This window comes from Pyrgilauda ruficollis, unplaced genomic scaffold (genome assembly GCF_017590135.1).
Source record: "Pyrgilauda ruficollis isolate IOZ18807 unplaced genomic scaffold, ASM1759013v1 scaffold29, whole genome shotgun sequence".
Lineage (NCBI taxonomy): Eukaryota > Metazoa > Chordata > Aves > Passeriformes > Passeridae > Pyrgilauda > Pyrgilauda ruficollis.
Genome location: NW_024524266.1, coordinates 14,432,026 through 14,443,904, shown reverse-complemented (window position 1 = coordinate 14,443,904; position 11,879 = coordinate 14,432,026). Strand labels below are relative to the sequence as shown.

At 37.6% G+C, this 11,879-nt stretch overlaps 1 protein-coding gene across 1 annotated transcript in view; it reads right to left on the bottom strand.

Moving 5' to 3' along the window:
• Window positions 1-2,856: 2,856 nt before the first annotated feature.
• The window catches only part of IL1RAPL1 (interleukin 1 receptor accessory protein like 1), a 578,609-nt gene continuing 569,586 nt past the window's right edge, over window positions 2,857-11,879 (bottom strand). The window contains exons 9-10 of the mRNA XM_041472402.1: window positions 4,865-5,035; window positions 2,857-3,575 (exon numbers count right to left, since the gene is read on the bottom strand). Coding sequence (XP_041328336.1) covers window positions 2,857-3,575; window positions 4,865-5,035 — 890 coding nt within the window. The remainder of the gene's footprint in view (window positions 3,576-4,864; window positions 5,036-11,879) is intronic.

The window sequence follows — 11,879 nt, the reverse complement described above, 5'->3', positions numbered from 1 at the left end:
ATGATGGAGCCTAAGCACTAGGGCAATGACAATTTTTGTTGGTTTTGGTTTGTTTGCTTGTTTGTTTGTTTCCATTTTATCTTGCATTCCAACAGAATTTTTGTCAAACATAGAGCACGTGAACACACAACACTTTCCTTCACGGTTCCCCACACAGAGCTGTTCACAGAAGAGGAATACTAAGGAGGAATGCTTCTAAAGCCACAGACAACTTCTCCACTTCAGGTTTTGTGGTTTGTTTCTCTTTTTTTTGTTTGTTTGTTTTTTCTTATATTTAATATTATGACGAAACATTATAAGAAAAACTTCCTTTAAGTAGTGAGAATATCAAATAGTATTTGTCAATCCCTGAATCATGCTATTCAAAGTGCATAAAAATAGAAGAACAGAAAAGTACTTCCCATGTGCCTAAGGAAAGACCTACCAATTGTCAAATAATTACATCCTAAATTTATTCCACATCCCAGTCTTTACACCAGGGCATGTAAAGGGGAAAAAAATAATGCATTGCTTTCAGAGGATCCCGGGATATTTGGGACTGTTGTGGTTTAAGCCCAGATGGAAATTAAGTACCACACTGTCACTCACTCAACCCGTCCCCTTCCCCCCTCAGCCCAGTCAAAACCAGGACAGGCATCCAAATGAATGAAGGAAAATGCCATCAGTGCCTGACAGGTGTCTGTAAGAGCAAATAAATAATAGCTTTCTTAAAGCAAATGTGCAAAGTTCCCTTAAAATTTTATGTGACCTGGCAGCCTAATTTCCATTTTGTGGATGTTTGGCACATGTCCAGAGACACTATAATAAAGAAAAGGTTGTGAAAAGGACTTGAGCTTAATCTCAGAGAAATAAACATTTAAAGCAAAATAAAAGTGTACACCTCAAAGGTCTATTAGCTTCTTATGCAGATATTGAGGTTTCTTGACTTTCACAACAGAAGCACAGTCATTTCCTCCCACACTGTCACTTCTGGATTGCTCCCACAAATATCCCCAAAACTGCAGCTTCTCCACTCACTTCTCATTAAGACCAAAATTATAAGCTCTACTTTTCTTGTTGTGACAATCATGATGAGCAAACCACACGACATCCATTATATTGGGCAATATCATTCAGCTGCCATAAAAACACCTAAAGCTAATTAATTACATAAATAGACTCTAAGGCCTGTTTGCCAGGACACCAGTTATGATTCTGCCAGGGTAAATCAAACCCATGGCTCTGTGACAGTGTGCTGCAACCAGTAACTCTACTCCAACTCCTCTGCTTCTGCCAGCAGGGACTAGCAGAGAGCTTGGCCTGAATTTGTTGCAGAGCTGCACCTCTACTCTCTCCTTCTAAAACCAGAAAGGACTTTTTGTTATTTAAAACATAAGTATGAGCAAGGTGCTTATTTAGTTTGTCTCAAAGATGTCTGGATGTAAACACAGTGGTGGGCTTTTATTCTTCCCTGTCAGTCATGGTACATGCATTATTTGCAACTCCTCAAAGATGGAATCATACATAAAAATAAAACTAATTTATTTATTCATTAAAGTGAATAAACTGTTTTTAATACTTCCAGGTCTGATTTAAATATTAATTTTGTATAAATAAAGTATATTCTGAAAACAGTTATATTTCTGGTAATCACGTCATTTTGTTCTGCCTGAGTTCTTACTGAAATCATGTTGAAATTAATAAAGTTTTATTTATTGTTACAAGCTAAAACCAAATGAAAGAAGATTTCTTAATCTTGAATATATAATTTTAAAGCAAATACAGTTTTTGGAACATTAAAATACAAGGGACTCTGAAATCCACAGGAAAATAATGTTTTGCTCTTACTTTTTTTTTGAAAATAACACTTTCTATAATACAAAGTGACAAACCATCTACAATACTGTCTTTTTTATTCCCCTTTGGTTTGGAAGTCATCACTGTACATATCAGCAGGACTCTGCATTTCAGTGTCTATTGCCTCACTTGTCTTACTTGCCTGACATTTGCAAATGTTATTTGCAAGATTTTGAAAGTTGAGAAAGAAAAAAAATGAGTGCTTAAAAAATAAAATCCACAACCACATTAATAATTTTCCAGGACGTGTTAAAAATAGGGTTGCCTTTATATTTATAAAAGGGATACAACCAACTCATTCTTAAAATAAGAATTAGGAAAAAAACCAAACCCAAGAAAGCAAAAACCAAACCGGCTATAGTTTCTACACACTCTAGTGACTACTGTGAAGCAACCAATACAGATTGGGTATTTTCTCTTGTTTGACAGGTATCTACCAAGTTACATGTTAGATGGTCAGACTGTAGTGTTACCCCAAATGGGGGCCTTTGTAAGGGCAGGGAAGGAGCAGTGCACATTACGGGAGTAGAAATGAAACTGGAGCTCTCAGTGAGCAGTGGGGTCCTTCTAAGAACAAAAACTCTCCAAAAGAGGTGAGCTGCAGCAGGCATGGCTAGGCAGGCCAACAAAATGGATGGTGCTTCTGATATCAACATAGCTTTGTCCAAGCATTCCCAAAAGAGGTTATAAACAAACAAACAAAAAGTCTAAAACTATACTAATGAAGCAAAAAAGTTTCCTATCTATACAGCAGTCTCTTCATTTAAAAAAAATGTAAATATACAAATTCCAATGACATATAAAACAAAGTCAAAAATGTGAATGGGAAGAGACATGGGTAAAACAGGAAGACTGATGCTACAAAGAAATTGCAAAAAACATATGTACAAGACCCTGTTTTTCCTCGTTTGTTATCGATTGTAATGCATGTTTAACAGCAGCAGTCGAGGATGTAGTTCCAGGCACCAGACTGCAGACTCTGCTCCTACTCAAGGGGGTTGACAGCCCCTTGCATGTCGGTCACCAAATGACACTTGATATACTGGTCTCCCGTGGCAAGAGGGGCAGTATGGCACTGTTTGTGTGAGCCTCTTCGGGGTTCTGCTCCCTGTTAGTTTTTGTCTGCGGCCGCTGCCCGTTTATAAGTGTCATGGGGATGTTGCAGTAGGTGTGCTGGTTACCTATTGAGGTAAGAGGCAGGGTGCCGGCAGGAGGTACGTCGTATTCATAGCTCCGGTAATAGTGTTTCTGGCGCATCTGTGAATGATATGTGTTATGAAAGGTGGAGCGCAGGTCTGGATGGGCAGTGGCAAGAGCAGTGGAGGTGGCAGCAGCCATGGAAATTGCGGAGACTGTCTGCAGTTCCCCAAAGGGCCCCTGCTCACTGACATCTAAAACCTGCTCGTTTGTCATGGGTTCAATCCTCTTAAAAGGCATTTCGTACTGTAAACGTTTCCAGAACTTGGAATTCAACTTGTTGCATTTTGGTCCATGCCATTTAATGACAGTGAGGAGCTTGATGGTATGTTTTAGGGCCTCAACCTCCTGGTAGTTCATAACTCCTCGTAGTTCACTGCATTCAATCAGTATCACTTTGATTTCTCCAGTGACTAACATATTTCGAAGCCTTGTTTCCAGTTCAAAGATGCTCCAACCTCTTCTTACCACGTAACTTGGAGTCATGACGATAATCAGTCGCTTGCTTTGGTCTACACATCTTGCCACGTCTTCAATGTAGGCTACAAAATAAAACAATTGCTCAAAAAACAATCTAAGGAAACAGTCTGGTCTCATAAACTGGAGAGAAACAATGGAGGCAAATCCCTGCTCCCAGAAGATCTCACTGAAATATGCAAAAACATCATTTATAAATGTGCCAGGCTGGCCTGGCAGAGCATGATCTTGAGCAACCTGCTCAAACAGGGAGGCTGGAGAAGATGACCTCCCCAGGCCCCTTCCAGCCTCAGCCATCCTGTGATCCTGCAAAACATCTATTCCCACACGTGCTATGGATTCTGAGTGTTTTTTCATGAGCTGTGGCCTTGTATCATCTATATTGCTATTGGAACAAATATGTCCACCACGATTTTAAAAAGGCAACGTCACCCAGTTAGACAACAGAGCAGCAGCCATGTGCTTCAGGACCTCAGTCTCAAATCCAAATGATACTCTAAGTTTTTTGGTAAGCTTAGGTTCTGTTTTTCTTTCATGCCCCTGCCACACACACTCATAAAAATTGTTATCTCCTGTAAATTAGAGTTTAGATGGCTGTAGATTTAAAAAATATCCATTAGATTGTTTGATGTTCTATATTGTTTGTCTACATCAAGTATCCTTTCTTTCATCTTTCACTAAAGGTATTGAACTTAGTCACTGTCTATATGGTCACACTGAAGTCATGGAGAATATTACAGCAACTGACAAAATATTACTGCAGTTATGTTGGAATATGTGAGAGGAACATGAAAAAGATCTACTTGTACCAGCTGGAATCAATTTAAGTCTCAGAGAATGATCAAGTACATCCACTACACAATTGTCTGCAGTGGACACTGACAGGATTCACTACTTTTTTCTGGTGTAGAAGTTATTACTTAACCATTGCCTTAGTCCAAACACAGCTTTTTCCTTGATGTGTGAGTTCTGTAATACTCACTGGAATACTAGAATCATGGATATCTTTCCAAACAAAATCTAAGGAACTGAAAAGAAAGAACTTGGTATTCATTCCTAGATATGCAATTTCTCAAAAACTCTGAAAAATGTTAGTCTCTTTCATTTCCTTTACTTTTGCATCCCCTTTCTGCACTGTTTTACCTTCAATTAAAACAATACAATTACTAAATAATAAATTTCCTCATATCTGGGAAATGCACATTAATGTTTTGTGGCTTATCCTCACCATTCTCTGAGGCATGGGAGAAAAGATGACATTCTGAAGGAGTAGGTATAGAAACAAGACTAAAACAATCACTGCAATCACTCATGTTCTCCTTCAATATCACATGAGAATAAAGACATTACTTACTTCCTGTGGGAATCAAATCTCTGTCTGGTATGAACAACTTGTATCCATAATGCTTTTCCAGCATATCTGGTAGAATCTCAAGAGCAAATCTTTCTTCTTCTCCAGTTTCTTGATTCCACTGGTCAGGATCCACTTTGGTATAAGATAGATATGCATCATAATCTTTGTTGTCTAAGGAAAGAGGGAAATTAAGTTAGTTTATTTCTTATTCTAGCAGTTTTCCCAGATATTTTCCCAGGTATTATTTCTGGGAGAATTTTCCAGGAAGAGGAAATGGTTTTGATAAAATGGCAAGCTTTCAACCAGTCTCCAGATATGCATCCATTCAGCTTTCCTGTTTCACCTGGTAGAGATAATCCTGAGTTACACAGATGCAAGGAAGAAAGGTTCCATATGCATAGACAGAACTTAGTTTACGTAAGAATCTGGATGAAGGAAATCCATTCAACTGCAGGGTGACAGCTCATGAGTCAAAAGTCAAAAATTACTGAGAAGAATTTGCATTCTTCTCTAGCATAAAAGGAGAATGAAGAGCATGGAAAGATCTAGGCTAATGTGTAAATTTCTCTGCTGCATAGTAAAAGCATTTCAGTCTTGCCAGAATTTTACTATAAATTTAGGACCTGAGGCTGAATGGTCTAAGTGTACATATAGCATTCCTTGTAAAACCCCTTAACTCTCCAGGTCTGAAATTATTGCCAAGCTTAAATCTTTCCAGCGTCATCTCCTGATAATGCAGTTTAAATTTCTTGAATTCTGTGCACTTAAATTTGCAAATTTAATATTGCATTAATGTACATTTCATTACTTAACAGTGTGTTACTTCAGTATGAGAAATAACCATGCCTGTGTTTTAAATGTGCTTGGTGTGCCTACTTGAAAGACTGAATCAAAAGAGCCGCCATTAATTTTCATTAGGAGGTCAATAATACCAAGTGTTCTGGAACTAATTCAGTGGAATAAGAGGTCACGTTTTGACTTCTGTTGTGAAGAAAGAAGAGGAAAATCAATGACAAGAGTAATGAAATGTTAACATCCTTCTAACTCTCTTGACAACATTATGAACAGACTACCAGGAATATCAATTGCTTATAAAAGAGATCTGACTGAATATTCTAAATAATGTGTGTCATAAGTAATGTTATATTCACTCAATGCTGACTTCATTTATTTATTGAGCACCTCCTTTCTTAATTTTACACCTTTTTGTAGTCTGGTAGCATTATTTTGGAAAACCTGCCAGCTGTAGGGTGGATGGAAAGAGTGTAAATGAAATTAATGGAGTGGTGCTAATCTTGAGCAGTCCTCTCTCCCTTCTGAGGAACCATGTGCACTATGCTAATTAATATTTGCAGATGACAGAACAAATGTGGTTGTACTGTTACTACTTTTAAACTTTCTAAACCCATGAAATGGCCATGTGCTCATTCTGTGCTCTGCACAAGTTTTGTGTGATATTATTATTGCATTGTTATAGCCACAGGAAAAAAAAAACAAACAAAACAAATACAATGACATTTTTTTATTGCATATGCAATATTACACTTATGCATTTAGTCAAAGTACACATTTTTCATATCGTGGAGGCTCCAGCATCTCAGCATCTCCACTAACTGCAGCTGCATCATCCTGTATTGCAGGGAAAATACCTTTCCCTCCTAGTTTTATTAGTATTTGTAGGGCAAAGAATGGTGGGGGTCTAGGGTATATCTGCAGAGATGTGTTCGGGCATCAGGCATGGGGAAGCTCTGGATTAGTTCATCACAATGAGCTCAAATGCAGCTTGTGCTCAAGGTGTGATGCATTCAGTCCACAAATGTTTCAGCCAGCCCCAAGCCACTAGCACTGCAAGACTCCAGACAAAACAAACTGCGAGTTACAAACTGTCCTATTGATTCAACCATTCTATGGAGCTGAAAAGGAGAAGTATGTAAGTGAGCAATGGTCATGGAGCTACCCTCAGCCACAGGTTTAGATAGATCTTAGGGGTAAACACTGAGGGTCAAATCTCATATTCATTAATAACACATGGAAAGATTACTTCACTTAGTGGCCCAGGTTTCTAGGCAAAGCACCTGTTGCATCATTGGAACATGCATTCTTTAATCTTGCCCATTCCTTTTGGTACTCATCTAAATGCAGAGTATGCTGTCATACTCCCTGTAACTTCCTACAATATTAATCCAGCAGAAGTGATATAAATTTTTAGGGGATGAAGCTGTAAATGCTTCTTGTTATTCCAAGGGTGTGCTCAGCAGCAGTTACTTAAAGGCTCAGTGTAAGCATAAAATGAAACCCAGACTCTATATACATCTACTTTTTCACATGCAAATGGGATCTTTGGGTAAGTAAATTGCTATCAGACATCTAAGAACTCATCTGTATGCATACTCTCTTAAGAGCTACGCATGAAGAAATGATAAGCTGGTGCCTACAGAAAGAAAGATAAAACTTCCTCTTCTACAGGGACCACCAAACACATTTAACACCAAATTTGCATTATAGATGTATGTGTTTTCTAATGATTTCCATGTTACACTGCAAGAAGTCAGCAGTTTGGGCCTTTGAGGATTTATTAAACTTAAACATTGAAGATATTCCTGCTAATGGGGGACAGAAAAATCATCATGAAAAATGAAAAAAAATAACCAAAAAACTTTCTAGAGTAATTTTTTTCTTCTTATCAGCCATGCTCAAGCCAGTGACAAATTCTGAATTTTAGCTGGCATTATACATTTTAGCACATGACAGATTAAGAGATCAAAACAAGGAGAAATCCCACAATGTTGTATTTCATAATGAACCTTATTTTAATGAAGCTCTGAGACCTACATGATGGAGTTAGCTCATGTGTCTTGTGCATCCTGGAATCCTCAGAGCCTTCAGACACATTCAGTGCAGTGGAGGCAGCTGACCGTGCACAGGCTGCTCCACAGCTCGGTGTAGCCACCGAGGCTGGGCAGATCTTCCATTTCCAGATCAGCAGGGAACTGCACAGCTGACTCCTGTCCTCCAGCAGAGCACGTGCTCTCCCCTCAAATACTCAGATACTCATACAGGAGTCAGGAGCAAAGCGCTGATTGAACTCATTGTTTCAGGATTTCAAGGGGAAACAGGAGATTGGATCCTTCTCAATGCTGCAGGGAGATGGAGTCAAACTGATACAGGAAACTTTTGTCTTAAAAAAGCATGCTTTATTCAGGAAATGTTACAAAGAACCTTTCAAAATTTCTCAGAGACTGTAGTTTCTTCAGAATTATGGCATTTCTTAATCTGTATTTGCTTCACTATCTTGGGGGCTACATTTAATATATACATTGGGATAGCGGTTATCCTTAATATAATGAAAAAAATGTCATTTAATGCTGAGTTGAATAAAACACTCAAATCCTAGGTCTTTCAAAATACTTATACTTTTCCTCACACTATTTACTGTTGCTGATGTAACATTTTCTATTATTTTTAAATGTCAAGCCCTTTTAATGTTAATAAAAATTAAGAACTACCCACACAAATTTTTCCATGGCATAGTATATTTTAAATGTAGCATTCCTCGTGATAGTTCACATTCTTGTGCAATTGAGCAATGTTGAGTTGTAAGGGAGTCTCTTTTTTTTCTACTTTGCATCCAAAGTTTTTAACCTATAATAATCTCTTAATTTGAAATCCAAAGATGATCTTGGTAATATTTAATTTTTAAATATATATATATATATACATATATATATGTATATATATATATATATATATATATATATAACATAAATTACACAGGCACTTTAGATGCTGTGAATTAGGAAGAGACAAAAAAGAAGGAATTTTCCTTTGAATTAGGACATTTCATGTACAGAATCTAGAAAGTCCCATATTCAGTGGAGACATAAATTGAGGTTTTATTGTTTGAATTGCATTTCAGATGTAAATAAATAACATAAACAAGAAGAGTTAAAAGAAGCAGTTTTCCAGCAATAAAATTGTAATTAAATAAGAGAAAAATCCCTTTTTGCAACCACTAATGCTTAGAAAGAAGAGAGCTACATTTTTCTAAGGTGATTTTAATAGAATTTTAAATTGATATTCATAGAGCAGGATTTCTTACTCACAATTTGCCAATAGCCAATAAGAACATATAAACGAGTGGTGAGACTGCTATTGCAAACTTATTTTGTGCATCCCCAGGGAAGATTCAGTAATTGCAAAGTCACTAACTTCAGCAGTAATTTCAGTCTAGCTATACCTGAATAGCATAATCATTAACACAAGTGCTTTGGTGGTGCTTAAACCAATGGTAAAAGTTATATTTGAAAGTTAATAACTTAGTCACACAGAAACCTGAAGAATCTTAAAGCACTGCCATTCCTTGCTGCTTAAGAGTTTCACTGAGATGAAACCCAGGAAACCACAAGAAGTATTTCTTACCTGCTCTTGTCTGGGACAGTTAATAAGACATTATCTGGGCATTCCCACAGGTTCATCCATGAACCCTACTAGTCTTTTGCAGCTAAATAATAGCAAGGACAAAATCATGATTACATAAGGACTCCCAGGTGCAACAGGAACTACAAGGAAGAACCAGTTTCATCAATCTTCTAATTTGAGCATTGATTTTCTTTCCCTCAGCAAGAAGCACAAATTCATCTCTCATGAAAGGGAAACAGCCCAGGCAAGAAACGTTATAGATGTCATGTACCGAATCCAACAAGATTTCCGGAACTGAGAGAGCTCAGCAGTGGCACATTTTAATCTTATTACAAGCACTTTGCTTTACTTCTTTATTTCAGCAATGTGGTAGAAAACAAACAAACAAACAAACAAACAAACAAACAAGAGAAAGAAGAGAGCTACATTTTTCTAAGGTGATTTTAATAGAATTTTAAATTGATATTCATAGAGCAGGATTTCTTACTCACAATTTGCCAATAGCCAATAAGAACATATAAACGAGTGGTGAGACTGCTATTGCAAACTTATTTTGTGCATCCCCAGGGAAGATTCAGTAATTGCAAAGTCACTAACTTCAGCAGTAATTTCAGTCTAGCTATACCTGAATAGCATAATCATTAACACAAGTGCTTTGGTGGTGCTTAAACCAATGGTAAAAGTTATATTTGAAAGTTAATAACTTAGTCACACAGAAACCTGAAGAATCTTAAAGCACTGCCATTCCTTGCTGCTTAAGAGTTTCACTGAGATGAAACCCAGGAAACCACAAGAAGTATTTCTTACCTGCTCTTGTCCGGCACAGTTAATAAGACATTATCTGGGCATCCCCACAGGTTCATCCATGAACCCTACTAGTCTTTTGCAGCTAAATAATAGCAAGGACAAAATCATGATTACATAAGGACTCCCAGGTGCAACAGGAACTACAAGGAAGAACCAGTTTCATCAATCTTCTAATTTGAGCATTGATTTTCTTTCCCTCAGCAAGAAGCACAAATTCATCTCTCATGAAAGGGAAACAGCCCAGGCAAGAAACGTTATAGATGTCATGTACCGAATCCAACAAGATTTCCGGAACTGAGAGAGCTCAGCAGTGGCACATTTTAATCTTATTACAAGCACTTTGCTTTACTTCTTTATTTCAGCAATGTGGTAGAAAACAAACAAACAAACAAACAAACAAACAAACAAGCAAGCAAGCAGCCACTTTCCCTCTTCCAGAACTGGAAGTCCCCAGGCCTGGGCCCAGTGCCTTCTCTGTAGCAGAGCTGCACAGAGGCCATGGTCTCCTTCAATTCAACAAGGTTTCCATGGCAAAGAGAGCTGAGAAAACTGAGGACACCACAGTGAGCTTCTGACCAATATTTTAGAAACAGCTGATAGAGCCTAAAGGCATCAAGGGTCATTGCGAATGTCATCACTTCAGCTCTTAAACAAAACTCTAACTTTCTAGCTATCAGTCACCTACAGTCTTTTTTTCTTGAGCCTAAAGCTTGACTTCTTGTCAGCATAGACATGAAAAAGGATATTTATGTAAATTTCATTAGGAAACTATTTTCAACACTTTTGGTTAGATTTTGTCTTCAATTACTACTTGTTTCTGCCAGCCTCCTAGTGTAAAATTTCTTAATTTCTCTCTTTTTTTTTTTTTTTTTTCTTTTAAGGATTGCTAGGATTGTGTTCACCTTTGCTTGCTAATTCCTTGATGAATAACTTTCACCAATTTAGAAGGTTAAAAATCTACCCAGGTAATGGCAGCAGCAGATCCCTGCAAACTGTTTCTACTATTAGTTGTACCACATGGTCTTGCCTCTGAAACTAGAATCTAAAACACAAATACATGTTTTTGAGTATGTTTGCTTATCTGACCATGTCCAATGGTTTTTAGCCAAAGACTTCTGGATTTACCCATAATGTAAATTAAAACTGGCATACAGCCATTCACATGTGCACTGAAACTCTCAGATCTTGAAATGGCGAACAAAAAAAAGTCAAAACCAGCTGTCTTGCTCACTTTGAGCCTCCTATGCACTCTGAGACAGGATCATAACTGCACCTCTGAGAGAAGTGACTCTCCTCTCCACCCTCACTGTGGCTGTCATGCCTGGGGACTGCTCCTTGCACAGTTTGAGGAGCAGGAAAAGTAAAAGGAGAAAGTTGTCCCAGGTAAAATAATGGGAAAATTTCCACTGACTTCAGGGTGCCTGGAAGTCAGTTTATATTTAGATAAAAAACAGATTTCTATATGGTAGCAATGTCTCTTCTGATACAATTAGCTTTTAAGGTCACAGAGTGCAAGCCAGAAAGAAGTCAGGGCATGTGTTGATTGCAGGTACTTGTAAATGGCTATTTATATTTTCACTCTGTCAGTTAAAGTACAATACTTATTTTTGTAAAGTAGTTTAGGAACTGGGAACAACAGCAAGAGAAGGTCCTTGGAAAGTAAAAAATACATGAAAAGCCATTGCTAAAAAGCGACACAGAGAATGAACATGGTATAAAATCTCTTTTGTTGGAGCTCAATGTACAACAAAACAGAAGAAATCATCACTTCTAAAAGTGGCTTTCACTA